We start from the raw sequence: 25292 nt of genomic DNA, 5'->3' as shown, positions 1-25292 counted from the left end.
GTAAATATATATATATATATACGTACGTCTGTTTGTAGACATTCTACACAGGAACGAACTCCATTATGACCTCTGTGAAGAAGAAATTAGGAAAGTTATTATCTGACAACTTCTAAACTCCTACTGCATGTAATGACATATTTGACTAACTTTATGAGCTATATATATATATATCATATAATAAATACCTGGCACTTCCTCCTTGTTTGATGGACATTTTTCCCAGAGGTTTGTCCAGTTCATCGTGGACCAGTAGAATGTTCTCTGGTTTGATTCCATATTTCGCAGCTGCACCAGAAAACAGAGAGATATTTGACTCATGAAAAACAAACACATGTATCAGTTAAAAATGTCGTTTGTTTAACACTTCATGATTATCACAGCAAACGAGTGTGTTTTTATTTTTATTTTTAAACAAATCCACATAATTTTCAATAACAAAATGCACCAGAATATTATTATTACTTTATTTATTTCTCATTTGCTCATTTGTGTATATATATATATATATATATATATATATATATATATATATATATATATTGTTTGTGTGTTGGGGTTATATAGTGTATGATGTTTAAATGGGTTGTATGTACCTTGAGAAGAATATATGTATGAATATACATGAAACCCAATAAAAATCCTTTAAATAAAGATTTAAACATGCTCTAAAAAGTGAAAAAGGTGAGTTTTTAGGATGTTTAGAGAAGAAACAGAAGCATTAAAAGTTTTAAAGTAGTAGGAATGCAAAGCGTGCTAAGCTCACCTGCTTTAGCCACACACACACCGTTGATGTTCATCATCCTCCGTGGACGAAGCAGCACCAGTGGAGAACCATGGACCTCTGTCATGATGACATCACCACATACGGACCTGTCTCCACCCCACCTGTTGGCCACGCCCAGATGATCAGCTAGAGCACTGATCACTGCCATACCCACGCTGTGTCTGGTTCTCTCCATACCAGGGTTACCCAGACCCACTACCTGGAACACACACACACACACACACACAAGAATAAAATATTAGTTTAAAAAAATCATGACGATTTAAATAAAACAATAAAAAAAAATCTGTATCTTGACTAATAACAAAGATATATATGTATTCAAATTTAAATGAGTTAAAGTGCATCATTAGATTCCAATCCAAACAATTCGATTCAAATTCCAAAAAAATCGGAATTTGAATCGAATCGTTTGTTGAGTGCATCCTTACAGCCCTAGTTTAAAAGTTTACATCCTTATATCAGAGTATAATCTTAAACTGCATTTTTTAAAATAATGATATTTAGCGTAAATAAATGTAAATAGATGTTGCAGGTTTACACAGTCTCTTTTACGAACACCCATTAATCTGCTGCAGGTGATTTTTTTTTTACATTTAAACTAAATTTAAATGATTTTTCTTACCATCCTGGTACTTCTTCCCCCGGTTGTTCCACTCTGAGTAGCGGGCAATCCTCTCACCATGACCCGGTTCAACCGTAGGTTCAACGCGGAGGAAAACAGATGATTCATGAAGACACAGCGGAACAGTTTGTTAATAAAGTGGAGAACAGAAGTGGCCAAACTGGCCATAAATATATCTATAATGTCTATATTATTTATAGTGATGTGCCGAATCTTCAAAGCGTGTACAGAGGATTCTAAGCGACTTCTTTTCGAAGCCTGGGTCGAGGCGCGTGTTGGTGACGTATGTGGTGACGTTCGAAGCCTTCGAAGCGGCCGTACCACGTGACTGAATCCGGAAATGATTCGCTGGTTTGGCGCGCAATTCAAAATAAAACAGATGAGTCGACGCAATGGATTCCCCCTCACTTTTTGTGTTTTTGGGTTATTGCGCTTCTTTTGGCATCCTATTCGAGCTTCTTCTTTTGCGATGGAACCAGCAAGAAAGAGAAGATTTTCTCCAGTTTGGGAGCACTTTGAGCAGATCTCACCTAATAAGGTAAGGCATAGCAATAATTATGTAATAATAGATTACACAAATATGACAACATATAATTTCTCTTGCTCACATTTGTCTTTTCTAAATAGGTTTGAATATTATATTTTTTAATTGTAGGTGAAGTGTCTGTTGTGCTCTAAACAACTGGGTTATAATAATAACACCTCAGCTATGCTAAGGCACTACCGAGCCTTGCATGGCAGTGTGGTAGGCCATTTTATTTCATGATAATAATTGATGATGATTGTCCTACAATTACACTTTATATGGTTATTTGAATTTAATTGTCCATTAAAATGTCTGACTATAACATATGCATTTTCATTCAGCTGAGACGGTTGACTTGACTGAGGTGTTGGTAGATATGGTGATTGAGGATTCCCAGTCCTTTTATTGTGGAGGGAAGTAGCTTCCGAAAGCTTGTAAAAGCTTTGGCTCCATCTTATGTTCTTCCCACGCGGCAGGTATTTATGTGAACAAATGAAACAATGTTAACAAGTTCTTTTTCTCAGATCTGCCATTTCAATACTTTACTTTTTTTAGACTTTGAAAGCCATGGTGGAGAAGAGGTATAGGGAAGCCAAAGACAAGGCCAAAGTGGTCGTGTCTACTGCATCTGCTGTTAGTTTAACAGCAGACATGTGGACCTCAGTCCACACGGATGCGTATCTCGCTGTGACTTGTCATTTTATTGATGAGACCACTTCTCTGCAGACTGTTGTCCTTGGGGTGCAGCATTTCCCTGAGGCACATACAGCAGCAAATATTGCTCGACTTGAAAGTCCCCTTCAATATTGGGAAAAATATAAATCTACATTTCCAAATCTGTACAAACTTGCCATTACATATCTATGTACACCTGCATCATCTGTGCCCTGTGAACGGGTTTTTTCAAAGGCGGGTGAAATCCTGTGCAAAAAAAGAAATCGCCTAAGTCCAAATACTCTCGAAAAATTATTATTTTTAAATAAAAATGAATAAATGTATTTTAGTTTTTATTAAACTCTGTTAATAGTTGCATAAGCACATACATGAACAAAGTCACACAAGCTCATTTTACATCACAACTTTCTCCACATTATTGGCTGTATTCTTTCAGACCATAGTTCAGACCCCACCATTTGTTATAGGCCCTTGGCATGTATTACATTTTTTTGTCCACATGATGGCGTAGTGGAGCGTGTATCACTGCGACCCTTCCAACCATGTGCTGAGTAATAGGCTGCGATCCCTCAATGCTTCATGAGGCTTCATATTGCTATAAATAATTTATTTATAATCCATCCAGTCCTCGTTGACTGTTTACATCCGGAAACCAGAACGTTAACTTCCGGGTCAAAGGTCACTCACTGTTGAAGGGTTTTAATTAGTGCGGGAATTTCACACAATCATGAAATGTTGGATAAAGTGAAACTATTAGAATATAAAATACTGTGAATGACTGGAAAAGCAACAATGTACCAACATTTTATTTCAAAGACATGATTTATTTCATTCACAATCTGGACTCAAGTTTCTCTGATGTCATAAATATTTTATTTTAATGGGGTAAATATTTTATTTATACTTGTAAATGTAAATACTCTACTCCCTTGTGTAATTTGTTCATTAACTTCAAGTATTTTAAAATGATCAGACAAAATGTATAAAGAATTAAAAATGTACTTGTTTCTTTAAGTTGTCACTGCCTTATGTGACTTTTTCTGTTCATTCTTCATCTGTTTCCATATTTAAACTGAGTTATTGAGTCAAACAGCTCAAGATTTTTCATTTAATGTATTTTTCATTTTATTCCAGCTCCAGATTGATGCAGATCCAAAGTTACTGGTAAATAATTATCACACTGGACAAATACACATAGTTTACACATGTTCACACTCACATTTCACATCATCAACAAACTAATTTATCTGAAATCTATTATATACAAATTAAATATCCCAAAACCTTTATGTTTTAGAAATGAAAAATAATAATAAAAATTGTGATATTATTAAATTTGCAGCAGAACATAAGCCAAAATATGTCAGTGGATCTTGATCAATATACTGATTATGGATGAGTTTCAAAATCAAAAAATCTATATTTCTCATAATTGGAGAAATTTCAAAAATGTATAATTTTTATAAAATATAAGATCTTTATAAAATAGGCTATAACTGACCCTACGGCAAAAATCACATTTCATTGTTATTTAGTTTTTTAGAAATGGGGGTGCCCATACATTTGGACCTACTGTATTGTGAGTAATGATTATAGACATTTCTTCCAAGCCTTTAAAGTGTGAATGATCATGGTACTATGATCAGGATCATTCATCTGGGTTTTGGTCATATTTGTGTTTAATTTCATGTGTTTTTTGTATTATCTGTGTATTATGAACTCTGTGATACTGTGAGGAGAGTTAGTTTCAGTTTTCAAAACTTTATGTGGATATAATAACAAAATAAACATTTATTGAACTTGAATTCACTTTATTTGTGTTGATATAAATCAGTGAGTAGTGGAGCAGGGAACAGCGTCCTCTACAGGCTGACACCGTTCCACCACAGCGTTTATTTCACCAACACTGACTCCATCGTAGGTTCCAGTGATGTACGTCCAGTGCGTGTCTCCGTTGTGATTGGTTCTGCTCAGCCGACCAGTGAAAGGAATCTCTGCCGTCATCTTCCGACCTTCCATTCTCACCGTACAGGAGTAGTTTGGTAGAACCTCTAGTTTGACAGTAACAGAGTGACTGATGGACTCCACCATGGTGGTTCCCTCTGAGAACACCACCGTCTGCTCCTTGGTGAAGTCCACGTTACCTGGTCCTAGGAGGGGAACACTGGCCTTCATAGTGGACACGGAACCATTACGTGTTTCCCTTCCAATATCCCAGAACTTCTCCATGGTACTGGTCTTCTCCAGGGTCACAATCTTCTCCACATTCCTACACTCCAGGTTGGTGACCTTGGTCAGCTTCAGGGCCTCTGGTGGATAATAGAAGAGCTTCATGTGGTCGATTTCATATTTCACGTGCGTGATGTGCTGGCTGTAGGTGTCTCTGTTGATAGCCAGGACCTGGTAGTTCTTATACCAGTATTCATCACCCTCCCATGGGAGGAAAAAAGCCTCATGTTGGCTCACTACTTTACCAAGTCCATACTTGTTCTTGCCCACATAGATCTTAGAGTTGAGACAAGTGTGGATAGCGTACTGAGGGACGGACCCGTACGAGTCTTCAACCCATTGTAAAAACTCAAAATGATCAACATTTACGAGTATTTCAAACTTAGATGATGAGTATTCATGGTCAGCGTAGGGGTACTGGCAGAAGTTCCCTTTGCTTGGTGTATAAAAACCAGCCTCACAGTTGACTTTACACACGTAGTCAGTGCGTTCAGTGTAGCCGTTAAAGATGGCCACGGCACCATTGGGTAGAGAACCATTCCATGTGACCCATTTAATGTTCACATGTTCACTAAACATAGGCAAGGAGGTGGAGCTTATCTCTGTTTCATGTATGTCTACATTAGTGGGTACATGGAGGATTTCACGAGAAGGAACAACATTTTCCAGCAAAGGATTCAGCCATGGTTCTGGAAGAGAAAACAGAGGAAACACTAACATTAACAAGTGTGACGATAACAGTAAAAACGCTGGTGTGCCTTCACCACGGCTTGGAGAGACGTCCCAATAACCCGGAAATTAAAAAGAATGAGAAGAAGACGGCTTGGAGACAAACACAGTGGACTAAACTACTGTTGGGTTCCACAGACGTACGCAGAGGCATGTGCACAGGTCTAACAGTAAACAGTCACATGAACGGTGAGTAAATAAATAACTGTGTCACAGTTAGAGCGGATCAGGACACATTTTCTCGTCCAAGTCTGATTCAACAGTGAAAACCTCATTTTTTTCTCAAAGAAATGACAAATGTTTGTTTTAGTGATAAATACCGATTTTATTAACAAACGGTATGGTACTGCAGCAAAAAATAAAGATTTTATCATGAATTACCAACATTAAAGGATAGTCAACATGATCAATTATGCTATTAATCATTCTTACAGTATTGAATATGTTACACACATTGTGGTTGGAGCAAATCTTTAGTCTATACATTTAATTCTATTTTTAGGCGGAGCTATCGGACTCTTGTTGTGTACACTAGTTAAAATCACTATTCCTCTGTTATTCGTGAACCGATCAGGCTGAAATTTGGTAGCTATAATCTATAGATGTGTACGCATCAACGCTCAGAGCACGATTTTTGATTTGGAGCCCATGGAGGCCCCAAGGGCCCCAAAAGAAGAAAAAAAAAACAAAAGTCAATTTCTCATTTATTTGCCAGTTAAATATTACAACGGTCGTGGTATCGAATCATTGGAACATACCAGTAAATAAATGGGGCCCATTACCCCGTAATGCCAGGGGACCCCGGGGGCTCCATTTTTCAAATGACTAGTCCTCCGTTAGTTCTCATTAGATCAGAATGCAGTTTGGTATGAATACTCTATGAATGAATAAGATGAGATGCTTGGAGCCCTTTTTTTGAAACGGGGCCCTGGGGCCCACCCCCCATTTCTGGTAATGTCCGCATTTATGGGAACATAGTCGTGTGACATTGTTTCAAAGGTAATTCAACGCAGATTACGATTAGGGACGGGGGCCCACCCCCATTTTTTTGGCAATTTCTATTAAAGTCGTTTACTCATTTATTTTATATATTAGTCAAATATTGCAATGGTTGGTGGTAACGAATTATTACACATACCAATATATGAATGAGGCCCATTAATCTGTATGTACCACGGGGGCGCCAGGGGGCCCTATTTTTTAAACTCAGTGGAACTGAGTCATTTGACTGAATTCTCGGGAATGTGGTACGTGCTATTTAACCCAGAAAAGCCCCCCCCCCTCCTCCGGCAACAATCTCAAACTCTGTCTATGGTATAATCTAAATTTGCACAACTTATGTATTTGTTATGAATATTTGTGCTATATGTGTTTGCCATATCAAGTGGTGATTTGTCCTGGGTGTATCTAGACTGAAGAAGATATTGATCCCTGTAGCCTGTGACATGGATCAGGATAAGCAGGTAAATCAGTCAGAATGAAACTCACTACTCAGTATTTCTGGTCCGTCTTGTAGCTGTGAGATGTAGAGGAGTGGGTCATTCTGCAGGGAGGGGCTGCACAGCTGGAACAGAGCCACCACCACAGCTACAGACCACATCTGGAAAGAGCAAATAAACATTAGCACATGCAGGGTAGTAATGAAGTAGTGAGGAATGTGAAATTGGTTCTGCTGGAAATATTTGTATTGGTTCATTCCATGTCATTCATTTCAACAAATGTCCCACACACTTCAGTCTAAATAAAACTAGTCACACTGTAAATGTTTGATCTACACAGGAAAGGTACTGTGCTACTCTCTCAGAATATAGAAAAACATCTTTATGCCATTCAGGACCTCAAGCATAAAAATATAAATTAATAAATGCAAATATATGAATGTGCAGCAGTGGAAACGTGAAGCAATACAACATGGATTTTTAAAATATTTTCTTAAATTTTGAACTCTGATACACTAAAATGAAATATATCTAACTGATCTGTCTTTACTTTGCACAAATTTTATTTCAGATTGTTTCTAAAACAGGATCAAACTTTAGGAACATTTAAACTACGGTTCAAACTGCTTGGTTAGGGTTAGCCTAACCCTAACCCTAACCCTAATCCTAATCCTAATCCTAATCCTAACCCTAACCCTAACCCTAACCCTAATCCTAACCCTAACCCTAACCCTAACCCTAACCCTAACCCTAACCCTAATCCTAATCCTAACCCTAACCCTAACCCTAATCCTGACCCTAATCCTGACCTAACTGCTTAGACATGAACTGGCAAACATTATTAATATGAATAAATACATTCTGTAGTCTTCATTGTTGTAATTTACAATGACCTTATTATCAGTTTGCTTTATTTTATTTACAATTTTATTTTTTAAGATGCAACTAATATTTACAAATGAGTAAAATCAGCATCATCCATAATTTACTTTAATGAAGACAATCAAAACCTTGATGGAAAACATTAAAGAGGAAGGTAATTATCATACAGTATGTTAAAAGACTTTTGTGTGAATAAATTAAACTGTAAATATCATGACACACAAACATCTCTATGGATAAAACAGGAAACAATAATTGCTAATTGTTTTAAATGAAAAGATGATAAAACATAAACTAGTTTGTGTTTAAAAGGTGCATCAGAGGTTATTTTACCTTGTGTGGTTCTTCCTGCAGTGACGCTGTGCAGTGAATTCACTGTGTTTTAAAACCTCCACAGCTTCTATTGCCCCAATAAACAGCTCACAATCACAACTGTATTCTATGCACTATTTACAGACATCTTTATTTTCACCTTCTAACGTCATTTGCACATACAGTATATGAGAATGATTGTGATCTAAATGCTTGTTTACATCAGGAGGATTTGGACTTTTTAATGTTTTTCTTCCTCTCGTTGGTTCTAAGTCTGGACGACGCACGGCTTTGTTCCACAGCTGTATCTGATCTCTAAACTACACCCATAGTTATATAACAGATTTATTATTGCAAGACGAGCTCCTCTCAAGATGTTTCACAGGGAGGTTCAAATATGTTTTTCATGAACCTAAAAAAAACCATACGTGGAATAATCATTTACATTTGATTTAAACAAAACTTTAGGTAATAAACTCAAATCATGATTAATTAAGCCTTTTGAACTGATTTGAATCCAATTAAAAACCTGTGTAAAGAACTGAAAACCAGAGTTAATAGAACATAACATCAGAACCTTTGTGTAGAAAGATTGGCCACATAATATTTGTTTAGTGAGATTAGAATTAGTTTAGTGAATTTCACATCAAAAGAATCAATAAAGTTAAGTTTATAGTCCTTTCTCTTATTTCTGAATCCACTTATGTCTGACTACAACATTTAGAAAACTATTTACAAACATCTATAGATCATAATGATGGAATGAATGAATAATAACACACATTTTAAATAACTTCATTTTGTAAATAAGTGGAAATAAACCATATTTAGTGCCTCCTGAATAGATTTATTTCTATAGTCATTTCCAACACACTGACTCTTGTATTTTCATTCATCATTTCCATCAACATTAATATGATTATCATTTTTAACTACTTAATAAACATTATAAAACTCCATATTTTTAATGCTTTCATTTGTTAATTTTCCTCTCTCTCTCTCAAGTACCCCCTGCATGTTGTGCCGTGGAGTACCCCTATGGTTACATGTACCCCCTTTTGAGAAACACTGCTTTAGACCAGTGGTTTTCAACCTTTTTGGGATCGTGACCCCATTTTGATTTCATCAATTTCTGGAGACCCAAAATGTTTTTTTTTTCTACAATTAGTTTTTGATCATGTTTGAGCTCAGATATTTATTTATTTATTTATTTTTTACTGTATTTTAGTTTAACTAGATTTATATTTCATCAAATGAAAGTATAGAAATACAGTTATTTAAGATTGTGTGTTTTAATTAAAAAATAATAATAACTAAAGCGACCCCATTTAAACTCCAGGCGACCCGACATGGAGCCCTGACCCCAAGGTTGAAAAACACTAATTTAGTGGCTACTAAAAACACGTATAGATAATAATGATAAAAGTGATGACACACGTTTTGAAGAATTCAATGACGTACAAAGTGAATGAAACACTGATTTAGTGGCTACTGAATACATTTATTTCTATAGTTTGTATTATTTCTGGTCATGACATCACTCCTGGGGCGGGACTTGTTAATTTTCCTCTCTCTCTCTCTCTAGTACCCTCTGTAGTGCCATTGCGTACCTCTCGGGGTGCACATACCCTCATTTGAGAAACACTGGATGAATCCACTTTATATAACAGTGGTTAACACAGTACGTACTGTTTTATAACGTAACACCAGGCTCGTACGAGGTTTGTCCTTCACTGTGTTTATAATACCTGTCATTATTATTATGACCTTGACCAGAATATTACAAAACACTGATATAAGCTTTATTATCTGATTTACTGTAATCTCCTCATAGAGCTGATAGAACATCCAAAGTGCTGAGCTGATCACTTCTATCTATAGTTTTAATAACCTCTGATAGTTTAGACATTGATCAGATATGGATCAGACATGTTGTGCTGACAGCTTTAATTACAGACAAGATAAAATCTTTGTCCCTGGATAATGTTCCTGTTCTCACTGTTTTATCTCCATTACATGTTTATTTTAGAAATAAACAGCCCAGCCATCAGCTTATAGCTTCATTACTTAAAGCTGCAGTATGTAGAATTGTGAATCCTATCGTTCCTTACCGGTATCCTTGTGAACACGCACAACTGTGAAGCTCTTAGAGATATTTTTCTCACTAGTGACTTGTGACAAATGTAGGATCTTTATCTTGTGTTATTGGAGAGTTTTCAGATGTTTTAGTTCAGGGGTGGGCGCATGGTGGCGTAGTGGTTAGCACATCCGCCCCACAGCAAGAAGGTCCTGGGTTCAAGCCCTGGGGTGGACTTGGGTCTTGTTCTCCCCGTGCTGCGTGGGTTTCCTCTGGGTCCTCCGGCTTCCTCCCACAATCCAAAAACATGACTAAGGTTGATTGGAGTCTCTAAATTGCCCATAAGAGTGAATGAGAGAGTGAATGGTTGTCTGTGTCTGTGTTGCCCTGTGATGGACTGGCGCCCTGTCCAGGGTGTACCCCCCCCAGCGCCCAATGAGAGCCGGAGATTGGCACCGGCAGACCCCTGTGACCCTGTTAAACGGGAATAAGCGGGTATGAAAATGGATGGATGGATAGTTCAGGGGTGTCCAAGCGCGGTCCCGGAGGTTCCACAGCTCAAACACAGTTGAGAGGCTTGTTAGCAGACTCTACAAAGCTGCATCAGGATTTCAGAAGTGTTGTTTATGGAAACCACGTGAAGCGTAATGCTGGGTTCACACAGAGCCCCAATATGTTACCTGTCCATTCTGAATCATTCATAACAGTTTTAATAAAGCACAGCCGAACTGGGGAAGCTTTATTACAGCGTAGCATTGGTGAGTGCTATGAATGTGACCATGTTCGTAGAGTGTGTGAACATTCTTCTTCTAACTTCACGGTGATTTATTTTGGCTCTAATCAGATCATGGAATCATTCAGAATGTGTTCATGTTGGTCCTTATGGTGACTCAGTGACACATGCTGCACATTAGATAGTATGAACACAGTATGTGAGAAATACCAGGATGTACAGTATACTAGACATGGACATGTTTTAAGTATGCATGATGGATACTAGTCATACTCAACCGTCCCATGATGCATTGGGAGCTAAATGTAAAATATTCCTGGGACCGATTTCAAGATAGAAATCAAACAAAACTTTTTGTCTTCCTTTAGTTTTTTTAAAACTCTTTTGTAAATAGGGCTCTTATTTTGAAGTTAACAGGAAGTTTAGTCAGTAGACCAATGGAGGGAATGAAATGTGTCTATGTTTTATGGATCAAATGATGTTCTGGTTCTGTTGTATGTGGATCAATAAGTTTGTTTACATTCTGACTGACGTTCTCCCTAAATGTTGTACTTTTCTCTCCTTTCTTTTCACACACTCCACCAGTGGAGGTAGATGTTCTCCATCCTACTAAGTCTGGTTCTGGTTCTGCTGTAGGTCTCTTCATGTTCTAATCAACATCATTTTTATCACCAATATTATTATTATTATTATTTTGAACTAAATATAAACATTACCAAACACTATATATATTTGTTTATTGTCCAATACCCAAGTGTCCCCTGTCGTGCCTTTGCGTACCCCTAGGGGTACACATACCCCTATTTGAAAAACACAGATTTAAAGAATCCATGATTTTTAAACGTTAACCTAAAGTGATCAGATTTTAAAACTCCAAACAGGGACAGTAATTTAAATACATAAGATGACAGTTTCTATAGAAACTATTTGCATACGTGTGATTCGTAATGAAAAAAGGTGACTTTGGATAAAATGTATTATTGCAAACCTGTGGAAGACTTTTGAGCTTTTTAATTGTTTTATAGTGCATGTGTTACTATTTCAACTGTTATGATTGACAGCTGACAGTCCACAAAGATCACGTTTTTTAGCTAAATGTGTTCTTTTCTGTCAACAGACGTTCATTTATTAATAAATGGGACTGAACTGTGAAAAACCAGCACAAATCAATGGATTGGAGGAAATCGACCAGAACATGGGACGTAACTCGTCTGGTCTCCATACCTAACCTCCATACCTAACCTCCATATACCTCTATACTTAACCTCCATACCTAACCACTTATGACCAATAAAGATGTTGATGAAGGAACACAGTAGATCACTCCTTTTATCTGAGCACATTTATTTATTTGTATTGGTTTTGTTTCAGATGTTTAGAAATGACTCATGCAGATGTTTAAAGACAAGGCTCAGCGTCTACCACTGGTTCACAGCGGTCCACCACAGCTCGGACCTCACCTATCTGGACTCCATCATATGTACCAGAGATTGAAGTCCACTGGGTTTCTCCGTTAGGGTAGGTTCGACTGAGGCGGGCTGTGTAGGGGATGTCTGCTTTGAGCTTACGGCCCTCCATACGGACCCTACAGGAGTGATTGGGTGGGGTGGTGAGTTCTACTGACACAGAATGACTCAGCGATTCCACCACGGTGGTTCCTCTAGAGAACTGTAGAGTCTTCTCACCACTCAGCTCAATTCCTCCAGAACCCAGGAGAGGGATCTTTGCTGTGATACTGCCTGTGATTCCCAGCATCGTTTCACGACCAATGTTCCAGGTGGTTTCTACCTCAGAGGTCTTTGAGATGGTGACGGTCTTCACCACGGACTGGCACTCGTTGTTGGTGACCCCAGAGATACGCATGGTCTCTGGAGGGTACTGGAAGATGGCCACATCATCAATGGCGTACTTGACGTCACTGATGTGCTGGGTGTAGGCGTTCTTGTTGATGGTCAGTACCTGGTAGGTTTTATACCAGTACTCATCACCTTCCCACGGTAAGAAGAAAGCTTCAAACTGAGGGACAACCTTACCCAGGCCATACTTGTTCTTTCCTACATAAATACCAACTCCTAAACACGTTCTGACTGAATGTTGTGGAACTGAACCATATGAGTCTTCTTTCCACTCAAGGAACTCAAAGTTGTCCTTGTTGGCCAGAATTTCAAACTCAGGAGCGTAGTACTCCTGGTTTCCATAGGGATAGCGACAGTAAGGACCCAGACCTGGGTTATAGAATCCAGCCTCACACTTGTACTTACAGACGTAGTCAGTGCGCTCAGTGTAGCCGTTATAGATAGAAACGGCACCGTTTGGGAGAGAACCTTCCCACGTCAGCCATTCCAGGTTCACATTAGCTCCAAAGAGAAAAGAAGAAGGTAGATCGTGTTGATTCTTCAGATCAGAAGGAGTTAAAGGACTCGACACCACTGGGTTGGACCTGAGTTCTGGGATTTGATCTTCTAGTTCTGGGTTCAGTAGGGAAACTGCAGAAAAGTGAGAGATACAAATTAAAATGTTAAAATATCACTTCAGTAAAATGGTTTTCTAGAATGAAATAAAAAAGGATTTGTTGTAATAATAAGCAATATTTGTTCAAAGGTGTGTCTAAAACAGATCAGATAGGTCACACCATTTATAGTTCTGTGTCTATGTTAATTATATATTTGTGGCTCAGTGGCTAATTATTAATATTATTAATATTAATAGTATTAATAATTGCAATATTTTATTAACGGTTTGCTTCAAAAACAAGAATTAGGGTATTTTATTTAGCTATTTTTTGTTTCATTCATTTTCAGACCCACTTGTTCTCAGGGTGGTGGGGGTCTGCTGGTGCCTATCTCCAGCTCTCATTGGACGCTGGGTGGGGGTACACCCTGGACAGGGCTCCAGTCCATCACAGGGCAACAAACAGACCAACACTCACACACACATTCACTCCTATGAGTCATCTAGAGAATTAACCGTCATGTTTTAGGTTGTGGGAGAAGCTGGAGGAACCCACGCAGCATGGGGAGAACATGAAAGGACCCAAGTGTCCACATGCATTATTATTATTTTACACAGCCATACATAATAACAGCTTTTGTTTTGTTTTTTGTTCTTTTTTTTTTTTTACCTTTTTTGTATTTTGAACTTTTGGAGATGATGGTCTTCAGATTTGCTGAGGCTAAAGCCAGCAGAGCTGGAAACAAACACACACCCAGCTTCATCTGAGGGAGAAAATGTAGAAAAAGGCAGAAAAATAGGAATATAGTCATTTTTTAACCTTTAAATGAACATTTCATGAATTTCAGTTTTTTTCCTTTGCTTATTTTGATTAAAATGTGTTTCATCCAACATTACAAACTAATGTTCCAACACAGTTTCTGTACATGGTGCATTTTATTATTATTAGTATTTTATATATATATATATATATATATATATATATATATATACTGCCTGGCCATTTGCTTTTAGGGGTATGCAGTAATAGTATGCATATACACCCTTTTAATAGATTTCATCAGATCAATGCTAATTTCATGTTGGCTTGAGAAATTGTTTAATATTAGGGAGTGAGAAAAAGTCATATGTTCAGTACAATTTAAAAAAAGAAAAGAAAAAGGTTTTAATATCTGATCATTTTTAGGGATAATTGGAATTATCAAATTATCAAAGTAAATTAAACTTATGAAGCTATGATCATTTCATTGTAGTTCACATCTGTTCAACTGGAATTTGCAGCATAAAATGACAATGTTGTAGTAATAAAGTAAAGTATTACTATATAAAATAGGCACTATTGAATGTACATTATGAGAAGGAGAACGAGCAACACTCACCCTTTACTGTGGCTCCAGAGACTTCAAACACTGATTCCTAAAGGTTTATAAAGCAGATATGATTTATGGCTCAGTCATAAAAACAATAAAGTTAGGTAGGAAATATAGGTTCTAGGCCCATATAAAACACATATAAACCTTCATTTGGTTCTCTGTCAAATACTCAATGAAAAAGGCTAAACATTGATCATGTAAATATGATTTATTCTGTCTTACATTGATGTAATTGTCGTACTCTTGGTGTTTTGTAACCATGGTTCTGGTACACACTCTAATCTCTGAAATCATGTAAACCTTGACCCTTAAACATGGTGTAACTTTACTTATGAAGATTACAAACTGATTAATGACATTTATTTTGCACACATAATCATTGATACAGGGGATCATTTATTTTGGTAATATGTCACTGACACAGCTTCACACACAACAGTAACACTGTGTAGAAAGAACAAGAATTACTGAGTAAAAGTAAAAGTACCATGACTAGGAAAACCACCTAAAGGAACATAAGACAGGGTTTGTGAAAAAAGAAACATTCATTTGATGAAGCTCTAAACCAAAGAGAATGAGTCAGAGTGTGAAGAGATGTTACCATGTGAACAAGATGTTTTTATTTTTTGTTGCTCTGTGCCTATAACCAACTGAAAATGGGTCTGTGACCCAATTTTGGCCCCCAACCCACAAGTTAAACACAGCTATTGTAGGACAAAAATACAACATAGTAGGTGTGTGTTTGTGGTCCTTCTCTTCCTTTATGTCTGTGTAGTTTCACTTCAAATTTTATGTTTTAACTCTTGTTTTTGTGTTTCAGATCTTACCTCTCCTGGCTCCTCCCCCCAGTGATGTCAGAGTGTTTGGGTCGATTATCTCCCTCCTGTTTGACACCCAGGTGTAGCCCGTTGCTAATCAGGCCTCCCTCACTAATTATACAGAATGATTATCATAGTAAATGTTAACATAATCCTGTGTTTTGGCCTTTGTTAGTTTCTACCATTAAACATGGATTGGTTTTATATAAACTACGGCCTCCATCTCTCTGTGCCTGGGTCCTCCTCCACCACCACCACCACCACCTCCTCCTCTACCTCCTCCACCACCTCCACCTCTACCACCTCCACCACCTCCACACCCTCCCACAGTGACAGTAGGTAAACCTAAATAATAGATATCTGTCATCAGTTTTATTCTGCTGTGTGTGTTTCTCACTCTGTGCTGTTTCTAAAGCTTCTCCTACAGGTGTGAGTGTGAAATAATAACAACATATTTAAAATACAAATGTTTTCTTACTGAAACTGTTGGATTTATTCCAATAGGGCAGTGATTTAAATCATTTAAATCGTTTGTGACTTTATTCTGTTGCTTCTCCACATCAGTCTAACTTTTTCCTCTTGCTTTGTCGTGTAACGTGCGTTAAAAGCCACAATGGAGACTTCTGCTGGAACATGGGACTGTCCCTGTAATCAGATCATGAACGCACATAGACTTTTGATGAGCAGCTCCAGCAGCCAATAGTATTGCTTAAAACAGCTCATCAATCACTCTATTTGTACAAAGATCTCTGATTGGGGGGCGCACGGCGGCTTAGTGGTTAGCACGTCCACCTCACAGCAGGTCCTCCGGCTTCCTCCCACAATCCAAAAACATGACTAAGGTTGAGTGGAGTCTCTAAATTGCCCATAGGAGTGAATGAGAGTGAGTGGTTGTGTGTCTGTGTTGCCCTGTGATGGACTGGCGCCCTGTCCAGGGTGTACCCCCGCCCAGCGCCCAATGAGAGCTGGAGATTGGCACCGGCAGACCCCCGTGACCCTGATAAACAGAAACAAGTGGGTCTGAAAATGGATGAATATGATTATAGAACAATTTACCTGCAGTTACAACAAACACTTCCATAGATACTGTAAGTCCTTTACTTAAAATACAGAGCTTTTATACCTCATAATTAAAGGGCCTGTGTTACACTAAATGAACTTTTCTGTGTTTTAAACATGATAAAGTTCTATTATGGCTTCATAAACATGTCCAAAGTGTTTTTATCATTGATTCCATCAATCATTAGTCAGAGGGTGATTTGTTCCTTTCTTACTACAGGGTGAACACAAACACATCGCTACAATTTGATGACACGTTCACACTTTGATGATGAATTTGACGCAGCACTGAGCTGGAGAAGCCACGCCTCCAGGAAGCTCTCTGCAGTGATTGACATGTAAACAGACACGCCCACGAAGGTGAGCATGTCAGCGTCCTTCACACAGTGCTATGTATGTAGCGGTGGAGGCCCCGCCCCCACGCTCTGTCTGTGTTTATAAAGCAGCATGAGCTCAGCTACAGAGTGGGTGGGAGGAGGGTATATATATATATATATATATATATATATATATATACTGTATATCCTCTCTGATAGCATGACACAGTAGATTCTGACCCAAAACTGAACTGTTATGGTTTGACAGCATATGATAACCCCAATGCATTTATTGATTTATGTTGAATCTTCCTTTGACATACAGTAGCTTGTAGATAGAATGTGTGTCTGGTTGAGAAATACAACATTTGTTCGTGTACTTATACAATTTGCTGCAGATTGTAGAAACATTAATGTTATGAAAATGAAAAAATGACATGTTTCTTGTTGTTTCCTTAAATTAAATTAAATTAATAGTCAACAACAATCACAATGTTTTCCAACAACTGTAGATGCAGGTTTTTGTTTGAAAATGATTTTATGGATGTTATGTTTATGTTTCTGTTGAATTTGAGTAAATGTACCTTTTATTAAAAAAATGAAACCCTCAAATAAAGACAACTTTGAGGTAAAACATTTATTTGTTTCATAGGAAAATGTCATATTCCCTTATTATATACTGTATGAACAAAAACCAGGAAGTTATTTATTGCAATTTGTGTGAAGATAATTCTATTGTATTAAGGTATAGTATAATGTTCACCCTCTATTCAAAAAAGATTTCTGAAAATTCACAAAGAAAAGCAATGAATACACACGTGTATTATAATTAGTAGCTTTTTCTTTCTTCTCAGACTTTTACTGTAATTATTACTAATCACTGTTATTTTTGTCCCCAGCAGAACTTATTAATAAACACACAAACGGTTGATGGAAGCTCCATCCTACGGTTATAGATATAGACCAAATAGAAATACACCACTAGTGATTGTGGTGCATGGTGCTGCTGCTCTAAATATTATATATTATCATATTTGTAGAATTCAAAAGAAGAACAGAGTTGTAGGACGTGTAAATGTAGAATCATTAACTCTTGATATCAGAAGGACTTCCTTCCATGCTCACCTGTCTATACTTTTTTCCGTTCACTTTTTTTTTCTTAAACAGTTAATTTTTACGAGTTATTGTGAGTTTTTTGTCATGGCTGCAGAAGTTTTTGCAGACTGTACATTTGCATTACCACGATTTCAAACAGTAAATATGAAAGTAAGGAAAAAACTAATAACCTAATAATTGTAGTACAGATTAGCCCTTATATAGCCCTAATATTGCTTCACATGATAAACTATATCTAACAGTTTGTGGTAAAGGATGGAGAAAGTTTGATTAAAGATTGAAACAATTCATTTTCAGAGTAAATGGAATGAATTTGGAAGAATTCCCCCTACAGGTGGTAACGTACTTTTATCGATCACTATATTTATATTCAGGGTTGAGGTCAATTGTAATTGATAATTCATTACTTTACAAAATATGTTGCTGTTGTCATTGAGTTGAGTCATAATTGAATTTGGAATTGTAGTTGACATAGAATTCTATTAAAACTTTATTTTATAATTTAACTAAATGCAAAACATGGTGAATCATGTTACAGTTCTATGGCTTACACATAGTTAATAATTATAAAAATACATTTCATGTATTACCATTTAAAATAAAGTAAACTGAAAGAAAAAATATTAACACAATATATTCATTGATTATGAAGCCTAACAAAGTAACCAATAGATGATCAATAAACTAATTAGATGATAGATAATAATTATTAGTGTATTTTACTGATTATAGACACGAGTCAAACTGACCCGTTAGCATTAGAGATGCTAACAAAAAGCTAATACAAGAGGAAGGTTATGTTTAAAAAGGTTATTTATAAACGGCTCAGTAATTGGGATTGAACTTTAGTAATTGAGAATGTAATTGACTTTCAGGGATGAAAATATTGTAATTTTACTTGTAATTGGAACTGAAAATGGATAATTGAAGACATAATTGTAATTGAAAAACATAACTGACCCAAACCCATTTGTGAATTTTTCCTTTTTTCAACATAAAGTAAAAAATTATTTTCTGTTACAAAAAGAAAGAGTTTTATATTTGTGATAATAATTTCAATAGGTGATGAGTTACTTTTGTGACGTACAAACGCAAAGATACTGTGTGTGTGTGTGTGTGTGTGTGTGTGTGTGTGTGTGTGTGTGTGTGTGTGTGTGTGTGTGTGTGTGTGTGTGTGTGTGTGTGTGTGTGTGTGTGTGTGTGTGTGTGTGTGTGTGTGTGTGTGTGTGTTCAGTAAGTAAAATACTGCCCTCTCAGTGCAGCCACAGCTCTACACACAGTGACGACGTAGAGAGGAACTCGTCACTGATTGGATGAGACACACAGCATCACTAGAAGTGACGTCATGGGTGTGAGGTCATTTGGACAAAACTACATGAGTCACGTACACAAAAAATGAAATAAAGAAGAGGATTAAAGATTTTTCAGTTATAAATACAACACTATTCTAACAGGGTGAGTGTCTGTACAGTAAGTTGCTTTTTCGCTTGTGTTGAGTTGTGTGAAATTCTCTTATTGGTTCTGTGTTGTGTTACAGTAGAATAACATGCTTAGGCTTTGGAAGTGTTGGTTCTACACACGTTTTCAAGTGAACTATATTATATTCATCAGAGAAGTTATATGTGGTCTAACTCACTGCTAACATGCTAGAATCAGTGCTACGCACAGAGCTACACGGTGTGAATGTGAGCTAATGATGCTAATGATGGTGAACAGCTACAGTATGATAAAAAGTGACCTACATTGCGTTGGACACTGTGTTGTATTTATAACTGATCTTTCACTTTTTTCAGAGAGGAATGTATGGCTACGTTCACACTGCTAGCTTTAATGCTAATTCAGACGACCATTCATCAGGTGGAAGAAAAAAAGAGACAAATAATGTCTTGGCTTTTTCTGTCACTTTTAAACACAAACATTTAATGAAACCTAAAGATCTGACAGACATTATAGATAATTATATCAGAGCCTGACCTGAAACCGACAATTAAAACCTAAACGCAAATTGCAATTGGAAACCGGTCTATTGCGTGAGTCACGTCTCTTTAAGGGAGTTTACGTAACGTGGCCACAGTCACTGGGTGTGAACGCACCTCTACACTCACACAGGAAAGCCAAAGTGTGGATGAGAAACACTGAGTTGATCCTGCTACTGTTCACACATCAGTGCTGATGCTGCGTCGGACCACCTCCTCCCCCTCCTCCCCCTCCTCCTCCTCCTCCTTCTTCATGCTAACGGAGCGGATCAGGTTGAGCTTGTGGTAAAAACTGGCCCAGTCCGTGGGAAGCTCCAGGTGGTTCTGAACAGTTCTGTATCCGATCCTACGTCCCCCGTTACACAGTCCCTCAGGGTGCTGAAAGTAGAACGGTAACGCACAGCGAGCGCAGGATGGACAGAAGGCATACGACCTTTGACCCCTGCGTGGTGGGGGGGTGGGGGAGTAACTAATGGGACCGTTGGCTTCAGTGAGGAAGGTGGGGGGGTACGTCTCAGGCTCATCACTGCAGTGGTCTGGTATCAGAGGAGATAGAGGGGCACACAGGGCCAGGGGCCGACAAGGTGACATAGTGGAAAGCTCCGCCTCCTCCTCCTCCTCCTTCACAGACTCCGCCCCCTTACAACAGTAATACTGCAACAGAAAAACACCACAGCAGCTCATTATAAATGTTGATTTAAACCTCCTATGACCCCATTCAATGTGTAGGACCCCCACCCAAATGTCCTTCTATCCTCAGGGTTTGTGTGTTTAACTGTCCATGATTTACTCTCTAACTACAGCCACCAGAGCGTGTCAGCGCACTGTTTAAGGGAGAGTAAAGGTCCCTTAGGAGAGCTCTTCTTCTCTGCTTCATTGTCTACTACCAAACCTCAGAGTTGGAACTGTCGCCCCCTGTGGTCACAACTGTTTTTTATCCTCTTTCTGTAAACAAGAAGTTTACATCAACATCTTTAACGTTTCCTGGTTTTTTATAGCAACAAAAGCAGCACAAGTTGTTATTTTGACTGAAAAATCTATAAATGATGTAAAAATCAGGCTGAATGTTTCACTCCAATAGAAAACAATGGGATGTTTACAGGCAGTGTGAGCATGTGATCAGTCGTACCTGTAACCTACATAAACACAGCACAGCCACAATGGTCAGTAAAATGACTGCAGCCAGAATTCCTCCTGCAATGACCACAGTCCCAGCTGACATTCGAAATGCTCTCCATCCACTGCTGACGACAGGAGGAGAGAATGAAAGAATCAAAGAATGGATCAAAGTTAGGATGGAAAAGAAACACGAGATGAGATTTAAAAACAGGAAACTTCCAGATACAAACACACCATGTAATGTACGTACGTTAAAAGTTTGAATGAATCATGCAAAAGACATCTTGATTTTTTAAAATATCAACTCCTTCATGTCTAATGCAATACATGTGATTATAGTTAGGACCTCGGTTTCCAAAGTGGGGTACGGGGACCCCAGGGGTACGCAAATTGTCATAGAGGGTACGTGATTAAAAAAACCAAAACAGCTTCACAACATTATAAAGTATAATATAAATATAGCAGCAGTCAGGAGCCTCCATGCATTACTGCTAATAACACAATAACCTCTGTTACACTGCCCTCTGGTGGTGACAGAAAATATATCATCAAAAAAGGGCAGATATGACGAGAGCTACATTGCTTTATGCTAGCTAAACATGCTGTAAAGAATTAGATGTCTTTTGCCACCACGGACGTTGATTTTCAACATTCCTAAATAACTTTTTGCCTTCATAGCTCATAATTAAGATGCAATAGGCATAGACTGCCGGGGGGGGGGGGGGGGGGGTCATTTAGGTTAGAGAGGGACCGGAGAGGGTCCCATTCCTCTCTCTAACATTCCCTCTATGTCTGCTTCTTCCCTTGTGTGTTTGCTCCTGTTCTCCTTCTGGCTTTTGTCTTGCAGGTCCGTGGGATCCTCAGTGTGGAGTTACAGAGTCTCAACAACTCTGTCTCCACCCTTTCCTCTGCACACACCCAACACAGCATAACGTGGATGGCTGTTCATCATAGGAATGGGATCCACACAAGGTTCCTGCTGCTTAACAGAAGGTTTTCCTTGCCGCCATGATGAATTCATGTTGGGTGTGGGATACATATGTATGTGTATATACGTATATATGCATATGTGTGTATCCATAAAATGAAGAGTCCGTCCTTAAGACTGCTCTACTGTAAAGTGTCTTGAGATACCATTGGTTATGATTTGGCGCTATACAAATAAAGATTGATTGATTGATTGATTTATCTTCCATGGGGTGGTCTGCTAGGTGGGAGGAGTCTCTGGCCGGGACAAAAAGAGGCTAGACAAACTAGCCCCCCCCCCCCCAGGACACTGACAGCACTGCACAGCTGGTCAGTGGCAGACTTTTACAGCCGCTGCTCCTTCTGACAACCACAGGGCTGTCAAGTTTCAGAAAATACCAATAGTGAGACTTTGTCCTGTTTTAACGTTGATTTCTACCTTCAGAATGATGTCATCACCTCCATACCAGCAGCTCTCCCTGCACTGTGGCCTCTTAATGCTAGTTTTAATCAACCACAAATTACAAATGAAAACTAACAAGAATTTTGACGAAATACATTTATTTGTCAATATTTCATATGAACAACTGTCCATCATTTATCTGGAGACATGTCTCATGTTGTAGGTGTTTATCACCAGTGTGGGGCGGTAACGTGTTACTTTCAACGCGTTACCACCCCAATGTTACTTTTGACAGTAACTAGTACTGTAACGCAATATTTTTTTAAAGAAATAACGCTGTTACCGTTACAATATGGTGCGTTTGTCCGTTACTTTGCTAGCAGCAGTGTACTTCCTGTTTACAGTGGCGCTACATATTTTTGCGGGATACTGTGCCAAACATGGTAAAACAGTAGAAGAAGAAGCATTGTCAGCGTGTTTCTGTTTACATCACGTGCACCAATCATGGCGAGTCAAAGCGAGAGCAGGACGAGCTTCTCAGAGTGGAAATACTAATATTATTTTTGTCTCCAAAAGATGCATCAGTGAAGCTAAGCTAAGCTAACGCTGGATTTTAACGGACTGTGACTGTGTCACATGTAACGTGTTACCGTCCAACACTGCTCAAAAGTTACTTTTTCCAGTAGCAGCAGATTTAATGTTTATAGAAATACACTATTACATACAAAAATAATCATAAGAACAGTTAAAATGAACATTAGATTAGACATTTGTTTCATTTACTGTGTATTTATGATGATATAACCTACAACAAGTGTAATTCAGCTACTAGCAGTGTTCATAACACACACACACACACACACACACACACACACACACACACACACACACACACACACACACACACACACACAGCAATATAAACAGTGAACATTAAAGTTGTATTTCAGACTCAGAGTGATGAAAAAGAGTGATTGTTTCTCACTGTAAATGCCAGTTAATACAGTTTTACATGTGTTTCTGTCTCAAAAGAAAAATGAGATAAATGTTTATATGTCAGTTATGAAACATTCAGTTTTAACATTCATCACCTCATAGTTTTACAGGAGCCAATTTCTGACTCAGGATTATTTACTGCTTTTCCTTCTTGTAATTTGTATATTTTTAATCTAGCAATTGCAAAGTAATATCTTCAGAAATGTACGTCATGGGAACAGAAAAAGGCATCAGCCCAACAATAAGACTCAGTTTGACTATAATGGTAACAAATAGGCTGATTACAACTTATATCAGGTTTAATGATGCTACATTAAAAAACATATTTCCCAGAGATAAATCTGATTATCAGAACATAAATAAAAAAAATTAAAGCAATTTTTAAGCATGCAGTAAAATACTTTTTGTTAATCGGTGTAAAGAATGAATAAAGGTTATAGAGACATCTTACCTATCACATCAGGAGGAGGATGGAGCCTCAGGGTCAGTGATGGAGCAGAGGAAGAACAATAATCCTCTGGATTTATTCATTTAAACGTGAAAACAAAGTGTAGATGATCCTCCAGGTGGAACTGTGAGCTGCATGAGGTGGAAGCCTCCAAAGCTCAGTCCATCACACACACACGCACACACGCACACATCTCTGCTGTGTGCGCACGCTCAGTGTATCTCACATTATTAGAAACCATTTAGAAAGATCTGATCAGCCCTAATGAGCTACTGTTGGATCCAGCAGGTCCTTTTACTTCAGAACATGAATTATGAACCCTAACAAGAAATTAATATAAATTAGTTGTGACAAAACTATCAGGAGGAGGAGCAGTGACTCTACTCTGATCTTCTCACAGATGACTGCGTTTGTCATTTCAGCTCTTTGTACCTGTGATCTTATTCTTTGGGTCAGAACCCAAAGCTCATGACCATAGATGGATACGTTACATGAATATAATATACAATGTTCCTCTGATAACGAGTATCTTTTAGTGCTATTTATAAATATGAGCTTTTCTTTGATTTCACTAACTTTTGTGTTGATGTATGGCTGAATAACTCAGTGGTACATTTTAAAAGGACACCACTGTTCTTTTCTGCCACTGCTTTAGAACAGCTTCTCAAAGTGTGGGGCGCGCCCCCCGGTGGGGAATGGAGACATGATAGGTGGAGTGTGACAAACAGGAGGAATCTTTTCTTAAAGTCGTAGTACATGACAAAACAACTTCTAGTAGTTGAACTCTTTATTTCATGTCTAGTGTCTTGCCTTTTGCTTTGAAATGATTTGACTTTTTTTCTTCTCCATATTCTTATTAATATCACAGATCATCAATTAAAACAATCAAACACTTTTCTCCATGTATTGTGTCATAGTTTTGCTATTTACGTTGTGCAGTAAAATATTTATTTTGCAGGTAACGTTTTTGTTTTAAGTCACTATAGCAGTCATTTCTCATCACCTGTTTTTTAAGCATTTCATAGTTTATTATGAATGTTTGCGTTTAAAAAGATGACATAACCATATTATTACAGTATTCAGGCACATTTTCATGCCTTTAATGTTGCAGTTTGTGCTTTTCTCTCGACCTACTTCTTTCTGTCCTTGACTTTAAATCTGAGTGTTTCTGATCTTTTCTTTAACTTTAACTCTTCTCTTCTCGTTGCGTTGAGTCTTATTCTCTTTAATGATTCT

General features: G+C 37.9%; 4 protein-coding genes across 4 annotated transcripts in view; all 4 read right to left on the bottom strand.

Annotated features, from left to right (window-relative positions):
- The window catches only part of LOC114470027 (probable peptidyl-tRNA hydrolase), a 3103-nt gene extending 1409 nt beyond the window's left edge, over window positions 1-1694 (bottom strand). The window contains exons 1-4 of the mRNA XM_028458010.1: window positions 1413-1694; window positions 767-986; window positions 189-288; window positions 27-72 (exon numbers count right to left, since the gene is read on the bottom strand). Of these exons, the coding sequence (XP_028313811.1) occupies window positions 27-72; window positions 189-288; window positions 767-986; window positions 1413-1580 (534 nt within the window). The 5' untranslated portion in view covers window positions 1581-1694. The remainder of the gene's footprint in view (window positions 1-26; window positions 73-188; window positions 289-766; window positions 987-1412) is intronic.
- Window positions 1695-4403: 2709 nt separating this feature from the next.
- Window positions 4404-8340, bottom strand: LOC114470241 (natterin-3-like). The gene is made up of 3 exons (XM_028458302.1): window positions 8226-8340; window positions 7060-7171; window positions 4404-5531 (listed from the first exon to the last, which is right to left on the bottom strand). Exons 2-3 carry the CDS (start codon window positions 7169-7171, stop codon window positions 4444-4446), a joined length of 1200 nt encoding a protein of 399 aa, XP_028314103.1. The 5' UTR covers window positions 8226-8340; the 3' UTR covers window positions 4404-4443.
- Window positions 8341-12338: 3998 nt separating this feature from the next.
- Window positions 12339-14899, bottom strand: LOC114470242 (natterin-3-like). The gene is made up of 3 exons (XM_028458303.1): window positions 14845-14899; window positions 14136-14229; window positions 12339-13500 (listed from the first exon to the last, which is right to left on the bottom strand). The coding sequence occupies exons 2-3, from the start codon at window positions 14227-14229 to the stop codon at window positions 12413-12415; spliced, it is 1182 nt and encodes a 393-aa protein (XP_028314104.1). The 5' UTR covers window positions 14845-14899; the 3' UTR covers window positions 12339-12412.
- A 5823-nt stretch (window positions 14900-20722) lies between these two features.
- LOC114469751 (stromelysin-3-like) overlaps window positions 20723-25292 on the bottom strand; it is a gene marked incomplete at its 5' end in the record, with an annotated part of 33729 nt that continues 29159 nt past the window's right edge. The window contains 2 exons of the mRNA XM_028457533.1: window positions 20723-20736; window positions 24246-24251. Of these exons, the coding sequence (XP_028313334.1) occupies window positions 20735-20736; window positions 24246-24251 (8 nt within the window). The remainder of the gene's footprint in view (window positions 20737-24245; window positions 24252-25292) is intronic.

The sequence above is a fragment of the Gouania willdenowi genome, chromosome 9, assembly GCF_900634775.1.
Source record: "Gouania willdenowi chromosome 9, fGouWil2.1, whole genome shotgun sequence".
In the NCBI taxonomy this organism is placed as follows: domain Eukaryota; kingdom Metazoa; phylum Chordata; class Actinopteri; order Blenniiformes; family Gobiesocidae; genus Gouania; species Gouania willdenowi.
The sequence above is the reverse complement of the archived record's forward strand: the minus strand, read 5'-3'. Positions and strand labels throughout refer to the sequence as shown.

What these genes read in the sequence shown, in the direction of transcription:
- LOC114470241 (XM_028458302.1), bottom strand. Translation starts at nt 7,171, where the DNA reads ATGTGGTCTGTAGCTGTGGTGGTGGCTCTGTTCCAGCTGTGCAGCCCC. An exon ending in CGGACCAGAAATACTGAGTA is followed by an intron (nt 5,532 to 7,059) that starts GTGAGTTTCATT and finishes TTTCTCTTCCAG; the next exon opens with AACCATGGCTGAATCCTTTG.
- LOC114470242 (XM_028458303.1), bottom strand. Translation starts at nt 14,229, where the DNA reads ATGAAGCTGGGTGTGTGTTTGTTTCCAGCTCTGCTGGCTTTAGCCTCA. An exon ending in AAGTTCAAAATACAAAAAAG is followed by an intron (nt 13,501 to 14,135) that starts GTAAAAAAAAAA and finishes ACTTTTCTGCAG; the next exon opens with TTTCCCTACTGAACCCAGAA.